At 40.2% G+C, this 19,646-nt stretch overlaps 1 protein-coding gene across 2 annotated transcripts in view; it reads right to left on the bottom strand.

The window, feature by feature from the left end:
* Positions 1-8,143: 8,143 nt before the first annotated feature.
* LOC131396961 (zinc finger protein 234) overlaps positions 8,144-19,646 on the bottom strand; it is a 70,980-nt gene continuing 59,477 nt past the window's right edge. The window contains exons 3-6 of one of the 2 annotated variants that reach the window (XM_058529497.1): positions 18,215-18,260; positions 15,946-16,072; positions 15,233-15,325; positions 8,144-12,839 (exon numbers count right to left, since the gene is read on the bottom strand). In XM_058529497.1, coding sequence (XP_058385480.1) covers positions 10,672-12,839; positions 15,233-15,325; positions 15,946-16,072; positions 18,215-18,229 — 2,403 coding nt within the window. In that variant the 5' untranslated portion in view covers positions 18,230-18,260 and the 3' untranslated portion in view covers positions 8,144-10,671. Of the gene's footprint in view, positions 12,840-15,232; positions 15,326-15,945; positions 16,073-16,984; positions 16,990-18,214; positions 18,261-19,646 lie in introns of both variants that reach the window. The other variant, XM_058529501.1, reaches the window with a different exon arrangement.

Here is a 19,646-nt window from a genome sequence, read left to right as displayed (position 1 = left end):
GCTGTGGCAGCGTCCCATATAAAGTAGAGGAAGATGGGCACAGATGTTAGCCCAGGGTCGGTCTTCCTCAGCAAAAATGGGAGGATTGGCAGATGTTAGCTCAGGGCTGATCTTCCTCACAAAAAAAATATATATATATGCTTCTCCATTAATTGCACATCCATGTGGGAAAAAATATATATTTACCTCTACTTGACAGAATCCACAAATGTAATTTTCAGAAGGACTGCAGATCTAATTTTGAAAAGTAAAACAATGAAGCTTTTAGGAATAAAACATAATATAACATGCTTGTTGCCTTAGAGTAAAAAAATAATAATTCTTAAGACCAAAAAAGCATCCATTGCTAAAAAAAATTAGATAAATTGGACTACTTTAAAATTAAGACCTTCCCTTCACCAAGGCCCCATTAAGAGAGTGAAAAGGTAATCCCCAAATTGGGAGAAATTGTAAATCATATATCTGACAAAAGACTCATATACAGAACACATAAAGAATACACAAATCCTTAAATCAATAAGAAAAAGTCAGTCAAACAAATATAAAAATGTAAAAAGTATTGGACAGTTCAGAAAAGAGGATATCAAAATACTCAATAATCATATGAAAAGGCACTCAATTTCATTAGTCATTAAAGAAATGCGAGTTAAACTATTTTGAAATTCCACTACATTCCAACCAGAAAGGCCAAAATTAAAAAGAATGAACAAGGGGCTGGCCCCGTGGTGTAATGGTTAAGTTCAGCGTGCTCCACTTCAGTGGCCGGGGTTCATGGGTTGGGATCCCAGGCACAGAACTATACCACTAGTCATCCAGGCTGTGGCAGCTAAGCCATGTACAAATTAGAGGAAGATTGGCAACGGATGTTAGCTCAGGGCAAATCTTCCTCAGCAAAAAAAAAAAAAGAAAAAGAATGATTGACAAAGATGCAAATACTTGCGTCCTACAGATAGGAGGGTAGTCTAATACAACCACTTTGGAATAAGTTTTTGCAGTGTCTACTAAAGCTGAGTAGTTTTAGTACTACTACTAAAGTAACTACTAAAATTACCCTATAAGCCCTTGGGTCCACACTTAGACATATTCCCAAAAGAAATAGATCCATATATTCAGCAAAATATATGTCCTTTTTATGTTCTAGCAGCACTCCTTTTAATAGCCAAGGACAGGGCACTGCACAATACCCACTCACAATCAAATGGATAAATAAATCATGGTATATTTATACATTAAAATAATACACAGCAATGAGAGTGACCCAATTACATTTACTCCCAACAGTATAGATGAATGTCATGGACATAATAATGTTGAGCAAATGAAGCCAACACAAAACTGCACATATTTTATGCTTCTATTTATATAATGTATAAAAACAGCAAAACAAATCTATGCTATTATAAGGCAAAATGGTGGCCACCTTTGGGGAAGGATAGTGATTTGAATGAGGCATGAGGGAAGCTTCTAGGGCGATGTGGCAGTGCAGGCCCTCTGAGAAGCAGATGCAAAGGCGGAGTTAAAAATGCAGGAATTTTATTAGGGGAAATGATGGTGAGAGAAAACGGGAGGGGAGCAGGAGAGTCTGGAAGAACTGTCAGACCATGGTGTAAGTCTAACATTGAGTAAAGGACAAGGGAAGGAAGATTGGGTGGATGATTCTAGACTCCTGTGTAGTCTTAGGAAAGTTAGGCACAGTCATTGCAGAGTCCTAGAGACAATTTTCCCTGCTTGACAGAGGAGTCTCACGTATCCCAGGAATGGGCCTACATTAGAATCCTTGCTGCACTCAGTCACTGACTGGGAGCGGCCCTTGGGACGTTTGGCCTCAGTGCAAACACAGCAATGGCCTTAAAACACAGCAACTGGGGGCCTTCAGTCCCTTATATTAGGATACTTGCGAAGTGCATTCTCATGGCTGTCACAGGTGTGGGTTTTGTTCCATTTCTTTATCTACATGCTGGTATTTTGAGTGTGTTGAAAATTAACCAAGAACTACACATATGACATGTGCATTTTTCTGCATGTATTTATACTTCAATGAAAAACTGAAAAATATCTAGTGCTATTCATATATTGGAAAACCCGATATTATAAAGATATCAGTAAAAATCCCAGTAGGTTTTCTTTTGGTGGAAACTGACAAGCTGATTCTAAAATTTATAAGGGAAAGTAACAGTCAAGAATAACCAAGACCATCTAAAAGAAAATAAAAAAAGGTGGATTTATACTACAAGATATCAAGACTTTTTATGAATTTACAGTAACAAAACAGTGTGGTATATATACGCAAGGATATATGAATAGACTAAGGGAAGAAAATAGAAAGTTCAGAAACAGATTCACACATATCTAGTCACTTGATATATGACAAAGATGACACTTAAGTACAATGGGGAAAGGACAGTCTTTTCAACAAATGGGGCTAGGTCCTTTGTGTATTCGCGTGGGCAAAGAATTAATCTTGGCCATTACTTCATCCCATATACAAATAGCAATATGAGATGGAATGTGGATCTTAAGAGTAAAAGATTTAACAAGAGCTACTAAAATATCTTCAAGACTTTGCGACAGGCAAAAATTTCTAAAAATCACAACTAAATAAAAAGATTGAAAAACTTAAAATTAAGGATAGTTGTTCATCAAAAGTCACCATAAGGAAAGTGAAAACGCAAGCCACAGAATTGAGAAAATAATTGCAATACACACATCTGTTGAAAGACTCGTAAGCGGAACATAAAGGAATCTTGTAAATCCAAGAATAAGACTGGAAACCCAATAGAAAAATCCACAAATCACTTGAACAAGCACTGTATAAAGGATATACAAACGTACAATAAGTTTTGAAAATGTCCTCAATTTGCTCAACTTCATTAGTCATCAGAGTAATAGCATAAAACTCAATGAGACACCACTACCCACAGACCAGAGTACCAATTTTTAAAAAATATTTTAATTAAAAATTTTTAAAAATCTGACAATACCAAATGTTGACAAGGATATGGAGCAACTGCAACTCTATCATTTTGCTTGTGAGAGTGTAAACTGGTACAATCACTTTGGAAAATGTTTGGCAGTATCTGCTAAAGTTAAATATATGCATCCTCCATGACACAGGAATTCCACTTCTAGCAAGCAGAAAAATAGACACAAACACACACACCCCAATACATATACAAGATTTGGCCCATAGGATGTATCTTGTCTAACTCTGCTCTACTGTAACAGAATAATTTGCTTAAAACAGCAATATGGTTGATTCTCACAAACACGATGCTGAGCAAAACAAGTGAGACACAAAAGAATATATACAATATGATTCTATTTATATAAAGATAAACAAAAGGAAAAGTAATCAACGATGATAGAAGTTAGGAAAGTGCATTTGAGAGAGAGAGGTAGCGGGCTGAAAAGGAGCAGGAAGGGTTTGCTCTGTCTGTCCCAGCCTACTGATGGTAATGCTCTCGGCTACGAATGCTTGAGGCACTCGCCTGGGCTCCGTATTACTCGTATAGAGCTCCACAGACATTTCCCGCCCTGGGGCCAATGTTGTGGCTGGGCCAGCCCTTGCAGCTCTTATTATGATCACAGGACACACTTCAGCCAAATACCATCAGGGAACTTTGAGAAACAAGATTTATTACTTACAAGTCCTGGAGGGTACATGGCATGCCCGAGAGTCACACAGTGGGGTCAAAGTAGAGAGAGAGAGAGAGAGATGGTGAGAGAGGACCTGGGGCTCTGCCTTAATTGAGGTCCAAGGTTGGGGTGTCTGGGGTTTCATGCGGGTTCACTCATTATTGGCTAATTTGAAGCATAAGAGTGAAAATGAGGATGCAGGAGAGTGGAAGCAGGGTCATGTAAGTGGGGAGTTATCTGGGTCGCCCAGGGTTTCTGAAAGGGGAACTTCATGGGTGTAGGTGGCCTAGCTCCTTACCTGGTTGTTTTGCTAAGAGCTGTGTCACATAGCTGGCAATACGTTTATTCAAAATGGACAACTTTTTAAATGCTGCCTCGGCAATGAAAAGCTTAATGTCAGGCACTTACACTATAGGGTTCAGTATCAGTCAGAGTTCAATTAGGAAAGCTGTGTCACAACGATTTTAGAGATAAGGGAATTTTAAATAGGAATTAGACCTTACACAAATGTGGGAGGAGAAATCAGAGCTTGTGGGAATTCTGAGAATCCAGGTACATCAGCTGCTTAAGTGGAACTGTCAACTAGGAACATGTTATATGATCAGTGAATTCTGCGAACATGAGCCCAATTGCCACAATTCATTTTTGTAAAATGACTTCCTTGGTCACAAGCAAGGATGGATGAATGTGATGACAGAGAAGAAAGCATTCTGTAAGATCCACAGATGGTGCTTTTTGCAGAAGCATTGAAGCAGGAAAGCCAATTCCAAACTAGAAAAACTAGTTTTTTTCTAGTGAAAACAAAGTGCAGTTCTTTCCAGGATGGACGTGGTCTTGTGTAATCAAATTCCCAGCAGGGGTCTGGGTAGTCCCCTTCGCAGAATAGTACCAAATTTTTCTTCCTCCTTCAATGGCTCACAGAGAACTCTTCATGAGACAACAGGCATCGGGTGAGAGACCAGAGTCATTGGAGCAAGAATTGGAGCTATGAGAATCCGAGCCGCTTGCTCATGCAACTTACTTGTGACTTCTGTTCGAGCCCAGTCTCATAGGCATCACTTCCACTTGATGACGAAGCATTGCTGGGATGCCCAAATTTATGACTTCATTGCATGGTAACTTTCTGGCTCATGGCCAAGTATTTGATTTTAATTAGGGACCCATTAAGCCAGAAGCTGCTTTCTCAGAAGGAGTAATGCCATTTGCAGAGAAGCGTATAACTTTGCTCCAAAACCCTAAATATCTGTTGTGATCTCCATGCAGCATCCCTATCTGTCATAGACTCTTCATACATCATCACATATGTGTCAGGATCGTAGAATTACTTCTTTCAAGAGCCAGACAGTAAGCATTTTAGGCTTTGCAGACCACACGATCTCTGTCACAACTGCTCAGCTCTGCCATGTTGGCATGAAAGCACCTGATAACAATATGTAAGGAGTGGTCATGGTCATGTTTCAATAAAATTTTATTTATAAAAACAAGCAGCACCCAGATTTGACCATGGAGCATAGTTTGTCGATCCCTGGACTAAACTGTGAAAGAAGATTGGACGGTTGATGTACCCCTGAGTTGGGGCCATAAAAGTGTATTGATGGCCCTGCCAGATAAAATTAAACTTCTTGGGAGGATATTTACTAACAGGTATAGGAGAAAAAAGTACATGTCAGCTCAATGGCTGCATATCAGGTGCCAGATGTGTTGATTTGCTCCAGCAATAAAACCACTTCTGGAGCTGCAACTGGTGTCAACTCCTAATTAAGTTTACAATAATCCCATGTCATTCTCCAAGATTCACCTGTCTTCTGCACATGTCAAATGAGTGAACTGAATGGAGATATGATCCCTGCAACTTTCAAGATACTGCTGGTGGCACTAATCTTTGCAATCACTCCAGGAGTATGATATTACTTTTGGTTTTCTATTTCAGTACATACTAGGCAGTTATAATGTTTACTTGTCCTTCCTTATAAAAATAGCCCTTGTTCCATGGGCCAGGGAACCAATGTGAGGATTCTGCCAGTTGTTGAGTATTTCTATTGCAACTCTGCATTCTGGAACCTGGGAAATAACCATAGGATGGGTTCAGGGATCCATTCAGAACACTATATATGGACCTCAGAAAAAACATCCATTAATTATCTGTCCTTTATAACCCCCTCTACTAACTGGTGGACCACCTAGGGTTCCAGGAGTTAATGTCAGCTCTAGTGGCTAGTAACCCCTCCATATTCTGGTTGTTTCCACTTACCTAGTGAACAACCTCCATAAAATACGGCTGGAAGTCACTTTGAGGAAGTCTAGGTTGATATATGGTATACAGTTTTGGCAGTATATCAGGGTCCTTTGTCAAGGGAAATCTGCCTGCCCTTAATTCAAAGATGCTCTGGAAATGGGAACTGACTCATGTTATGGAACTGGCTGAGGGGCCATAACTCTCATGTTGATTCAAGTCAGACTTATGTTCACCGGAACTAAAACTTTTCCACCTATTCAAATCAAGTAGGATATTAGCAGGCTTCCCATCTGTTTCACCATAATCAATGAGCAAATGCAAAAATCTCTGTATATCAAACCATTCTGATGATCCCTTTGGCTTTGCTGCTCATTATGACAAATATACTCACTTTATCTCTGCCAATGAAGTGCCTCCACTTGACCTGACGCCCCAGGATCCCATCATCCTGAATTTTGATGCCATAATTCCTCTCTCATTCCTGACCTGCAGAGAAGAGTCACTACAGAGCTCTCCAAGATTGCCAATGCTCCCCTCATCAACAAATTTCTTAAATCTTTGGAAAAGGGAGTGTCCTCTAAACCCTCCCAGGGCACATGGGTTGGGAGAGCGGGTCTTACATGATAAATCCAGTCCAGCAGTCTGGCATGTCTGTCTTTGTATACCTTCTTCTACAGCAGTGGTTCTCAGTTGAGGACAATTCTGCACCCCCCCCCCACCCTGGAGGGACATTTGGCAGTGCCTTGAGACTTTTTTTTTTTTTTTTCAGAAAGATTGGCCTTGTGCTAACATCTGTTGCCGATCTTGCTTTTTTTTTTTCTCTCCCCAAAGCCCCAGTACATAGTTGCATATCATAGTTGTAGAATTGTAGCTCTTCTATATGGGACGCTGCCTCAGCATGGCTTGATGCATGGTGAGTAGGTCCACGCCCAGGATCCGAACCAGCGAATCCCAGGCTGCCAAAGCAGAACATGTGAACTTAATCGCTACGCTACCGGGCTGGCCCCTTTGAGACATTTTTGATTGTTACAACTAGGTGGGAAGAGGATGTGCTACTGGCATCTAGTGGGTAGAGGCCAGAGAGGCTGCTAAACATCCTACAATGCACAGGACAGCCTCCAAGAACAAAGAACTATCAAGTCCAAAATGTCAATTGTGCCAAGGTTGAGAAACTCTGTTCTACAACATACTTGGAAAGTTCTGGCATTTTGATTTTAGCATAAGGTAACTTTGGGTCCAGGTTTCAATCATTTGACTAAGCAAGCTGTTGAAGGCATTCCCAGGTGCTCAAGCTAATACACCCTTATCAACAAATCCAGCCTAATCCAATATTACATTACTTCCACCTGATTCAATACCCATATGATCCACAACCATATATACTTCTCAAGTTTCTATGATATAAATCCTTATCTTGGCAGGTATCTCCTCATGGTTATACTTTATATCTGATGGCTCCCCCCTCCACCTCTCTTCCCTGGCCTGTGAGGGCTTGAGTCTGATTAATAGGTCTAGAAAAATGAGAGGTGGTGGAGGCAAGTCTTGAGGATATACAGTCCCCTGCAAGGAAACTATCTCAGGGGAGATCATTACAGGTTCTTCAGGGGAGGGGAGATTAACTCAGAGAGGAGAGAAGGGCCTCCTCATGGCAAGGGAGGCTCAGCTAAATTTAGAGATCAAAGGCCTCAGCTTTGTTGGGATCTGCCCATATATTCCCACAATTTTTCAGGATTCTCTTCCTTCCCATTGATATCCTATGACATAAGAGAAGCTACAAGGTTGTGAATCAATGTGTTGTCATTCAGCCATTGACTGAATTTGACCTTGGGTCCCCTTTCTTTAAAAAAATCAAAGAAATGCTGATTATATATAACAAGTCTCCCAAAGTGTTAATATGTAGCCAAGCTTAAAACTAAGAAAGGAAAATCCCCTAGAAGCCAAAAACAGTTTGACTCTATGGTGTCAAGTGGGAGTTGAAAGTGAGTGGCCTACAGGGCCGGCCCCGTGGCTTAGCGGTTAAGTGCATGCGCTCCGCTGCTGGCGGCCCGGGTTCGGATCCCGGGCGCGCACCGACGCACTGCTTCTCCGGCCATGCTGAGGCCGCGTCCCACATACAGCAACTAGAAGGATGTGCAGCTGTGACATACAACTACCTACTGGGGCTTTAAGGGGAAAAAAATAAATAAAATCTTTAAAAAAGAAAAGAAAAGAAAGTGAGTGGCCTACAGAGACCAACAGAACTAGATACACGGATATGGCTTTGTGGGCCATAGTGTTTGTCACAACTACTAAATTCTGTCATTGCTATGAGAAAGCAGCCATAGATGATACATAAATGAACGGGCATTGCTATGTTCCAATAAAGCTTTAAAGGCAGTGGGCCAGATTTGGCCCACAGGAGGTAGTTTGCCATTCCTTGACTTAACCCACTAAATTACAAATTACCTTAAGAGTTGGTGGGTCATCCTGATATCCACTAAAAACAAAACATGGCAGGTACAGGATTTCTATCTAACATAATTTGAAGTAGCATGGACTTTACATGCATGTGAAGGCATGGTCTAAGAAATCAATTTTGGAAACCTGCCTCTCATATTATTTACACCCTTTGCTGAGTAAAGCCTTTTCACCAAAAAAGCATTTAACAACAGCAAAATGACTAGGTAGGAAACAGTATTCAAACCTCCTCAACAGCTTGTTCCCATCATGCTCAGTTCCGCCCCCATGCACATCTTTTCCTTAGGGAATCTTTGTTAAATTTTACCTCCAAAACTAACGTATTTCCACTCTGTCATCAGGATTTGCCCATTCACTATTCCTTTGTAAACAATTTTTTCATCATTCTTTTTTCCCACAGCTCAAGGGTGTCTGTGCCATAGTGCCCGGAAGACCCAGCTACTTCCCCAATCAGACCAAACACTTGAAAGGACAAGCCAGTACTCTGGACTATCCATTCATCCTGTAGGGGTGTCTGGCAAGAACTAGGATGTATAAATTTCTACTGTTGATGTTACACTAGAATCTTCTAGGTCGCATGGATTTATGCCTAAACTTCAAATGCATTAATTACAAATATATAGTTACACTCACTAACGTATCTGAATCTTTGAACCATGCAACGTTTTTCTTTTTAAAATTCATTTCCAGAGTTCTATTCCTTAATTTTGGCCTAATATGCCACAGGATAGGATTACTTACTATAAGGGATTAGTATGTTCTTAGTAATTTTTCAAATTATATTTTACAGTTTTACTACCTATGTCACCATAACAGTATTTTACTGTAAAATTAATGGCCAATACAAAATTAAAAATATGGAAGTTAAATGTGGAAAAATCCCTGAAAATCTTTCTTGACACTGTTTATTTACAGGTGAACAGAATATCCCTTCACACATGATCGGATGCATTTTTAACACACTCATAGACACACACAAGTTTAAGATATGTGATGTTCCTGAACTACATCAAACTGTTACCTTCTTATGCCATTAAGTCTTAACCATCATTTTAATGGATCTCTTGTTGCATATCAAAACGTACTTCAATTCGTATTGATGAATATTTATTGCCACTTTCCAAATTTTAGTAACATCATTATATGCTACTCAGCTTTTCTATTTGAATCTCCTAATCATAAGTTCCTATTCTATGACTTTCAGATCAAAGGGATTCACAACCTATATTTTGACATATACTGACCAACTTCTCTTTGAAAAGCAATTTTTCAATCCACTGGTAGGAAAAAGCGTGAAAGTCAGTCATGCCCCAATCATCAACGTATTTGATGAAATTATCAAATTCCAACAAATAATTTTTTCCCTTCTTTCTCAGGCTGGGGAGAAGAAGGAGTAATGGGGTAGAGAACGTGCCAAAAGTCATCTACTTGACAAAGCCTCTCCACCTAAGAAGTTTTGATTAAAATAATGCTAAAACCCTTCGAAGATAATCACATCAAAGCCGGATGGAAATGTGGAGAATAAGAAACCAATGATCAAGTCAACATTTACTAAGAAATGTTGGTCATTAGTAACTCTTTCTGATACTTAAACCCCTGCCTTGACATTCTTAAAAAAAAAGTCTTATTATTGCAAGATTAACAATCCATTTTTCAGTCTATACTGTCACAAAAGACAATTGAGTTTATACTGCATAAAATCAATAGAATACTAGACAAAGTCCAAGATGGTAAGACTTAACTTGATGAGAAGCTGACGGGAGACCAAGAGCTAATCACAACAGAGCAATGCCAAATTAAGACAGATGACAGATGGCAGTACTGACTGGTTTTCTGACATTTCAACTCTTTGTCTCCCTGAATTAATTTTATTAAGGCCACATTTAGGTTATCTGCTCTGAATACAAATTTTTATGAAATTGTGGAGGTGATCTCAACACAATTTTCAAATATACATTTTTCCCATTTATTAATTTAACAAATATTTGAGCACCTATCAAGTACTTGGCAATGTTAAGACTATGCAGATTCAGAACAAAAGTCTCTGCAATCATGGAGATTACATTCTAACAGGTATTAATTTTGGCACACCCATCATACTTCTGCACAAGGCCTGATAAAACTCATTTTCTAAGACCTCTCCCCTGAGTAATACTTAATAAAGGTCAAAGTTCAACCTGAAGCCCTTACTGCACCACTTACAAGAGTTTTCAGCTGAGTGGCCTCCTGACTACTGGGGTATGTTGAGCTATGGCTGAAACAATGACTTTAATGACAAAAATTATTTTTTCTTTTGAACACGATGATTGGAAGAATTCACGTGACACACGTTTTTTAAAAAATCATTTTATAGAACTTCTTTCCTGTGTGGAGCCTCTGATGTTCTTACCACCCCTATCACTTTTATAGGATTTCTCACCAGCATGGATTCTGTGATGAATTGTAAGATTTGATCTCCAACTGAAGCTCTTACCACATATTTCACACTTGTAAGGTTTCTCTCCCGTGTGAACTCTCTGATGAGACTGTAGCTGTGAAGACCGACTGAAGACTTTCCCACACACCTCACATTTGTATGGTTTCTCTCCAGTGTGGACACTCTGATGAAGTTGAAGGCTTGAGGCCTGACTGAAGTGCTTACCGCACTCCCCACACTTATATGGCTTCTCACCTGTGTGGACTCTCTGATGCATGTCAAGATTCAAGCTCCACTTGAAGCCCTTCCCACACTCCTCACATTTGTATGGCTTTTCTCCAGTGTGGACTTTTTGATGGGCTTGAAGGTGTGAACTCCGACCAAAGCTCTTCCCACATTCTTCACATTTGAATGGTTTTTCTCCACTGTGGACTCGCTGATGGGCCAGAAGATTTGAGGCCTGCCTGAATACTTTCCCACACTCCTCACAATTATACGGCTTCTCTCCTGTGTGGATTCTACAATGGATTTTAAGATCTGCTCTACGACTGAATCCCTTCCCACACTCTTCACACTTGTATGGTTTCTCTCCAGTATGGATAAGCTGGTGAATCTGAAGTCGTGAACTCTGATTGAAACCCTGCCCACACTCCTCACATTTATAAGGTTTCTCTACACTGTGGGCCTTTTGATGGATTTGAAGATATGAACTCTGACTAAAGCCCTTCCCACATACCTCACATTTATAGGGTTTCTCTCCTGTGTGGACCACCAGATGAACTTGATAATGCGAGTTCCTCCTGAAGCTCTTCCCACACTCATCACATTTGTATGGTTTCTCTCCTGTGTGGACTCGCTGATGTGCTTGCAGATTTGAACTCAGAGTAAAGCCTTTAGCACACACATTACATACGTATGATTTCTCTCCAGTGTGGACTCCCTGATGGGCCTGAAGACTTGAAGGCCGACTAAAGCCTTTACCACATTCCTCACACTTGTAGGGTTTTTCTCCTGTGTGGACCCTCTGATGAATGTGTAGATTTGAGCTACAAATAAAGCCCTTCCCACACTCCTCACATTTGTACGGTTTCTCTCCTGTATGGACTCTCTGATGGGACTGAAGGTGTGAATTCCGACTGAAGCTCTTACCACATGCATCACATTTGAATGGTTTCTCTCCAGTGTGGACTCGCTGATGGTCCTGAAGATGAGAGGCCTGACTGAAGGCCCTCCCACACTCCTCACAATTATAAGGTTTCTCTCCCGTGTGGACTTTGCAATGAACAGTTAGTGCTGATCTACGACTGAAGCCTTTCCCACATTGCTCACATTTGAAAGGTTTCGCTACAGTGTGGACTTTCTGATGAGTTTGCAGATGTGAGCTCTCATTGAATTCCTTACCACACTCATCACACTTATAGTGTTTCTCTCCCATGTGAACTCTCTGATGAATATGAAGAACTGAGCTATAACGGAAGCCTTTTCCACACTCACTACATGTATGAGACTTTTCTTTTGAGTGTAATTGCTGGTGAAGGTCAAAAGTGGAGAGATCACTGAAGGTTTTTTTACATTCATTACACTGGTAAGGATTTTGTCCTGTGTGAATCATACTATTTTGAGCCAATGTTGAACTCTTCATGCTGTCTTTTCCAAAATCCTTGTGGCTATAAGATTTTTCACTTTTGTGTACTCCATGATGATCGAGGTGACGTGAAATCCAACTGATGGTGATAACATCCTGTTTAGACTGACAGAGTTTATTTTTCATGGAAATTTGCTGATATCTATTCTGATAATTCTGTGACTCAGTAAAAGTTTTCTTCCACATTGGAAACTCTGGATTTCCAGTACCACTGGGACCATCCACTTTATGATTTAGTACACAGTCCTTATCGTCAGAAATTTGAATAGATAGTCCTGCCCCAACCCTGCAGGGGGACTCACCCTGTTTGTGGAACTTAGAACTACTTATCATCAAGTCTTGACATCGAGTTAAGTCATTTATAATTTGTTGCCAAATTTGACAGCAGGAAAGCTCTTCATGTGATCCTCTGTCTTGAACAGTCCTCAACTCATTTTGATTGTTCTCCCCTATAAGGACAGAGAATTCAGAGATGTGGACAAGTGAAAGCTTGTTCAAAGATTCAAGATTTCACACTTGGGTCACAGTATGAGAGTTTAAGAAATCTCAGGATGGTTCAGCCTACCTTTTTCACAACATATGAAGTTCTCTGGTTTATATACTTACAGAAACCAAGAGGTGGTCTATTAAACTCCCAACCACTTAGCATTAATGAAACCTATTTAAAACTAAATTACTGCCATCTGACACACTATTTCAATCATTATTCAGAAACTACGTCTTTCCCACTACAATACAGTAGCAATAAGGACAAGTATTTTGTAGTGCTCACAGCTTTAACAATGCCTGGCAGTTAGTAGGTGCTCAAGAAACGCATGCAGAGATGAATCCCAGTTTCATTTCTGGGATTCTCTATAACCCTAAATCCCAGTTTAAGTTTGATCCAAGTCAGAGAAGCAAAAGAGCTTTTACAAGTAAGGTATCTGAAATAGGAAAAGGACTGGAAAGTACAGTTTGCTGAGAAGTTGAAAGGCTGCACCAGAGGCAGCAGTACACCAAGGGGGTTAATGCTGAGGACAAAATCTAAGGTGTTAAGAATCAATTGGAGTGAAAAAAGGCATAAAGATCTATGCTCTGGACCCTTCTAAAGGTTCTGTACTGTCTTTCCAATATTTTTCTTTCCCCAAGTAGCTTCAGAGGCTAGGGAAGAATGCTACTTCTTTGAAAACAGTATGGAAAATTTTTGGATATAGAAACATTGGCCTTTAACAAGAATGATTTCCAAAGTGAAGAATGCAGCTTATTAGTGAGCTAAGAAATAAATTCCACAGCTTGTGGCAGATATTTATAAGAAATGGACTAGAAACTATCAGAGAATCATTACAAGCACCAAAGGTGTCATGACGTGAAATGTGTTCTGAAGTCATACATACAAATCTACAAACAACATATCTATAGAGTAATGATGCAAGATCCATTTTTCTTAAGGATGTGGCCTTTGGAAGAAGCAAAGGGGGGGCCGGCCCCGTGGCTTAGCGGTTAAGTGCGCGCGCTCTGCTGCTGGCGGCCCGGGTTCGGATCCCAGGCGCGCACCGACGCACCGCTTCTCCAGCCATGCTGAGGCTGTGTCCCACATACAGCAACTAGAAGGACGTGCAGCTATGACATACAACTATCTACTGGGGCTTTGGGGGGAAAAATAAATAAATAAAATTCAAAAAAAAAAGAAGCAAAGGGGACATAGCTGGGCAAATCTTTTATGGGAAAGGCTAACTCACAAGCTGGCTATTTTCTGAGACTTTTTCTTCCCTGATGTAAGGGGTAAGGAAATAGAATTTGTTTCCTTATATCAGTGAGCTGCCTAAGAAGTGGACATAAGAATCTTCCTTCAAAAAATATTTCCTCCTCAAATGAATATGCTCTGCTACTAATGGCTCAAGGAAAGTCACAGAAAAGCATGTTATTCAATTTGGTTTGCAATGCTACAGGTTCTGTACAGGTTTCTGTACGAGTTGATGAGGGTCAACTCGTACAGAAAGGCAAACACACATGCAGACACACACACACATCATGGGCACCTGAGAAATTAGAATTAGGTTAGGAATTCATTTGAAGATAAAAATATTTTGCAATATCCCTTATTCACTTGGATTTATTCACCACCTATTAGCTATTTGTGTGGAAGGCAGATTTCTCTATCCATTAACTCAAAATCCCTCCACTCCTGGAGATTACACTCCACTGAGGAGAGGTGATAAACAGGTGAACAAAAACATACGTGAGGTGATAATCAATGCTTGATACAAAATAAGGCAGGGCACAGAGAGTAAAGAGACAACTGTATTCTCAACAGGGTGATCAGAGGAGACAGGTCTCATTATGTTAAACTGAACGACCTGAAAGAAGCAAAGAGGGGGCCTGAAGGGTTATGGATGAGAGAGCATTCCAGGCAGAGGGAAGAAACTCTCAGGGCTCTGAGGCAGAAGCATCCTTGGCAGATCTGAGAAACAGCAGGGAGGACGACGTAGGTGGAAAAGATGGAGCAAGAGAGAGGACAGGAGATGTATTCAGAGGCAGCAGGAGATAAAGAGCAGACCACAGAAGACTCTGGAAGCCACTTTATGTGGTTTTTATTCTAAGTGAAATAAGCTATACGAGAGTTTTGAACAGAGGACTAACATAATCTGACTTCAAGTTACAAACAGTCACTCCGGCTGCCACTTAAGAACAGACCATAGGAGGAGAAGGGTGGGAACCAGTACAAAGACCGTACAGTACAAAGACTGTTGCAACAATCCAGGAGAGAGATTTGGCAATTTGGACCAGGTGACAGCATAAGGGTGGTGAGTAGCAAAACAGAGGGACAGTTAACTACGAGAACTCACAACTGCTCAGTTCTTACCTAAATTTCTCTCTATCTGGGTTGCTGTCTTCATCATCCAAAGCCTTGCTTCTCTTTCTATATGCGATATATCTCGTTTGAAGGGTTGATGTCCTGAGAACAGATAAAGTCACAAGTTAAAATGAACACACTAGAGCTAAAATTTATTGGAAATCTGAATTCCAACTGCATATTCAGAATATTGAAAGCAGTGTTTTTAAACCTTTTTTTAATCATGGTCCACTGAAGAAATAGCATTTATTTCATGACCCAGACACATACATAGAAATATGTATTACTAAAACAAAGGTTGAATGGCCTATTTCTAACCAATGTCTATCTTCATTAAATCTGCTCCCATTGGCTCTCACACCACTCACGCAATCGGCCAGAGTTATTGCTGCAATGTGTTCTATTCTTCCTAAGAAGCTCTGATATTTTCTACCCTATTTTATTTCACTAAAAATTGCTCACAGGACTCAATAAATTGATTTTATAATTCACTAATGGTACAAGAGTGAAATCCTAAAAAGAACAGACAAGGTATAACAGCATACTGTCATACGGGCAGTATGAAAAAGACCTAAACATCCTGTTTAGAAAGACCAGAAACATTCTCTTGTATCCCAAAGGAATTGGGAAAGTCTGGTCCCCAAACTTAGGGAACATTTCAACAGCCCCAAAGCCTTAAACCCTGAAGTCACAAAGACATTCCCAAGGGAAGCTGTCCTCACCCACTGACAGCAGGTTCCTGAAGTTCTCCAGCATCACATCTTGGTACAGCTGCCTCTGGGTGGAGTCCAGCAGTCCCAGCTCCTCCTCTGTGAAGGCCACAGCCACGTCCTTGAAGGTCACTGCCTCCTACAACAAACACACACAACCTCAATCTTACACTCAGCATCCACTAGAAGAGGGGTAGCACCAAGAAGGTGGGGAGGATGACTGGGAGGCTGCTCTGGCTCCTGAGCAATTTGTAGACTTCCCAGCCCTTTTTCCATCCTGCCAATGCCACACACTGATTGTCCTCAGCCACCAAAAGTGTTGCTATGGAAAAGCAAGCTTCGTATATTAAGCTGGTGCTCCCAGGGAGCACTGTCATAAGTGAACTCCTAGAATTCGAACTGCTGCATCCTGAAGGAAAAAGGTTCTACTTTTTAATTAATATTGCCAATTGCCCCAGGAACATTTACCCCATTCAGTCCCAGCAGTGTTTAATAGCACCTGCCTCCCCAATGAGGTGGGAACCAGATGAGGAGTAGCATTATACGTGGAAATAAACCAAGAGGGCACGTCAGGTCTCTGAATGAAACATTCTCTTTGCTCCTGTCTCTGTCTTTCACTTGAATACAATACTCTGACTCCAGATCCTTGGTTTTCTGTGTGAACTTGAGCAGGTTCCTCATTTATCATAATCCTTTTTCTTTATATTTAAAATGAAGATGAAACCAAGTACCTCCTCACACAATTGCCCTGAGGAGTAAATGCCATGACAAGTCATTTAGTACTACTAGGTTTTTTTAAACAAAGGTCATGTATACTCTGATTTAAAAAAAAAAAACACGAAGGGGGCTGGCTCAGTGGCGTAGTGGTTAAGTTCTCGCATTCCACTCCGGTGGCCCGGGGTTCGAGGGTTCAGATCCCAGGCACGGACCCACACACCATTTGTCAAGCCATGCTGTGGTGGCGACCCACATACAAAATAGAGGAAGATTGGTACAAATGTTAGCCCAGGGCCAGTCTTAATCAGCAAAAAGACGAAGATTGGCAACAGACGTTAGCTCAGGGCCAATCTTCCTCACATACAAAAAAATAAATAAATAAAAATACATGAAGAAAAAATCCAGTAAACAAAATACACACAGGGTATGAGTCAGTCACAGGGAAGAGAGACTCTAGCTCTTGTAGTGAGAAAACTTCTAACAATATTTTTTCTGTGTGAAGCAGCAGTTTTGTCCTGATGTGCTATGTCATGTTTGAATGTTCTACCAAAGACATCCCAAGTACCACATATAAAACATACCTTTTCAATTATGGATACCTAGTATGTTATGGACAAAAAAAAGGCAATATTTTTCAGGATTGATTTTTTGAGAAAAAGGTCAAATCAGGAGAACTGTCTCTAGAGTGTTCCTAAAACAGTAAAAATCCTTAACTAAATGTCTATGAATATGAATAGAGAATAGTTTTACAAAGAGGTACATAAATTTGATGGGAACATGATTAGCAATTACAAGTGAATATTATATAGTATTAAATGTGAAAAACAATTTAAATATCTATGTTATGAATACAAATACATAGCTATGAATACAATGATGGAGAGACTACAGAAATATAAAAGCAGCTAATTTGTAAGCAGGGAAGTAATAAAGTGAGAGATGCTTTTTATTTCTATTAATTTTTCTACTTTTATTTGTGAAATAAAAAATGATGAAATAAAACAAAAACTAAAACCAAAACCAATTAAACTTAAAAGGGATTTTAAAAAAAGCACCTGCCACCCTCAACAGATCCTCAAATGCCTTAACTCTCCCCGAAAGAGAAAAACTTGTGTCTCATCTCTGAGTACTAAAATGGCATTTTTTCAAGACATGGAAACAACCCAAGTGCCCCTCGACTGATGACTGGATAAAGAAGATGTGGTATATATATACCATGGAATACTACTCAGCCATAAAAAAGACAAAATCCTCCCATTTGCAACAACATGGATGGACCTGGAGGGTATTATGTTAAGTGAAATAAGCCAGAAAGAGAAAGACAAACACTGCATGCTTTCACTCATATGTGGAAGATAAACCAACACACGGACAGATAGAACTGTCTGGTGGTTACCAGGGGCCGGGGGGTGGGGAGGTGGGCACAAGGGGTGGAGGGATGCACTTATATGGTGACTGATAAAAAATAATGTACAACAAAAATTTCACGATAAAAAAAAAGAAAAACCCAGAAAAAAAAATAAAATGGCGTTTTTTAACAGCAAGAAAGGCAACCCCTACTCACCTTGAACGTGTTCATTTTCTTTTTCCTTCTGGGGAAACACAGAGCCCTAGGAAGACAGATTGGGAAAGGAGAAAGAAGTCAATGGAAACTAGTCAAGTATGTCGCTAACCCACGTGGCTGCTCGTTGTGAACGAGCAAAGGTGCCCGCTCCTCAGGGTGGCTGCAGTCGCATGTGGCTTGATGAGCAGAGCTTGGCAAGGACACCAGATACCCTCCCTCACCCGTCAGCAGTTCTGGGAACAACCTCCTGGACCACGCACAGCGGCCCCATCACCAGTGTGCCTGCAGCTCGCACAATAGTAATTCTTATCCTGGGTCTGGAGTAAGTTGAGAAAATGTAAGTAAGAGCAGGCTCTGGAGTCAGTAGGCATGGGCTGAAATCCTGGCTAGGCTATTCACCTGCAGTGTCATCTTGGGCAAATTATTAACATCTCTTTACCTCAATCCTGTCATCTGCAAGTGAGGGGACAGTATCGGTATCAACCTCACGGGACTGTTGTAAGGTAGAAAGCTCTTAGAACACTGTCAGCGTTTCTCATTTCTTTGCAACCGCAGTAAAGCAGATGATATCCTATAGCTTGAAGTTATCCTTATAAACGTGACTTCTACCAACAGAATATTGCAAAACACGTAGAGTTCACAGGTTGTTACTCTGTCATGTGACAGTCTCTTATAACTTCTGAGAAATCTCTGGTTGTTTCGCTAATAATCTGTTACCTCAACAATATTTAAACTGACAACGAACAACTTTCTATAAAAGGTATAAAAATGTGTGAAGTTTCTTTTAAAGCAGAAAGTGCCCTTTTGATGAGTATCACGGAGGTAAAGAAAACCAGTAAAAGCCACAATTCTGCAACAACAAATAACAGCTTGACAGTCCATACCTAAATCAAAAAGATGGGACTCTCAGTTATAAATATATTGTTATAAATAAAGGAATACATAAAAATAAATGGGTGAGAGGACAAAGCTAACCATACAGAAGAATGCAAACTAATAAATATAAAATGAAAAATAGAAAATCATAGATGGATGCTAAAAATTAATGAAAGTTTGGTGAGGAGTAAGATAAGCACATAATCTCAAAGTATTAACTGCAAAAGGAAAAATAGTAACCTGCAGGGAAATCGATGTATCAACGTAATTAATTTCATTTTGATCACTGTCTGTAGGCTGCTCTCAAATGGTTCAGCAAAAAAAAAAATTTTATATATATACATATGATAAAGCTGTGAAAGAAAAAAAAATAGCGCTGACAGCTAATAGCTGCAACAGCTAGAACTTGGTGTTTTCAACAAATCAAGAATGCCACCCAGTGATCACAGTGAACAAGACAGTCTGTCACACAGAGACATTCTACAATGACAAAAATAGCCAAGAAACCGCTCCTCCCAGCCTACATGAGTGCCTTGTTAAGTGACAATTCCAGTCA

The sequence above is a fragment of the Diceros bicornis genome, chromosome 34 (genome assembly GCF_020826845.1).
Source record: "Diceros bicornis minor isolate mBicDic1 chromosome 34, mDicBic1.mat.cur, whole genome shotgun sequence".
In the NCBI taxonomy this organism is placed as follows: Eukaryota; Metazoa; Chordata; class Mammalia; order Perissodactyla; family Rhinocerotidae; genus Diceros; species Diceros bicornis.
The sequence above is the reverse complement of the archived record's forward strand: the minus strand, read 5'-3'. Positions and strand labels throughout refer to the sequence as shown.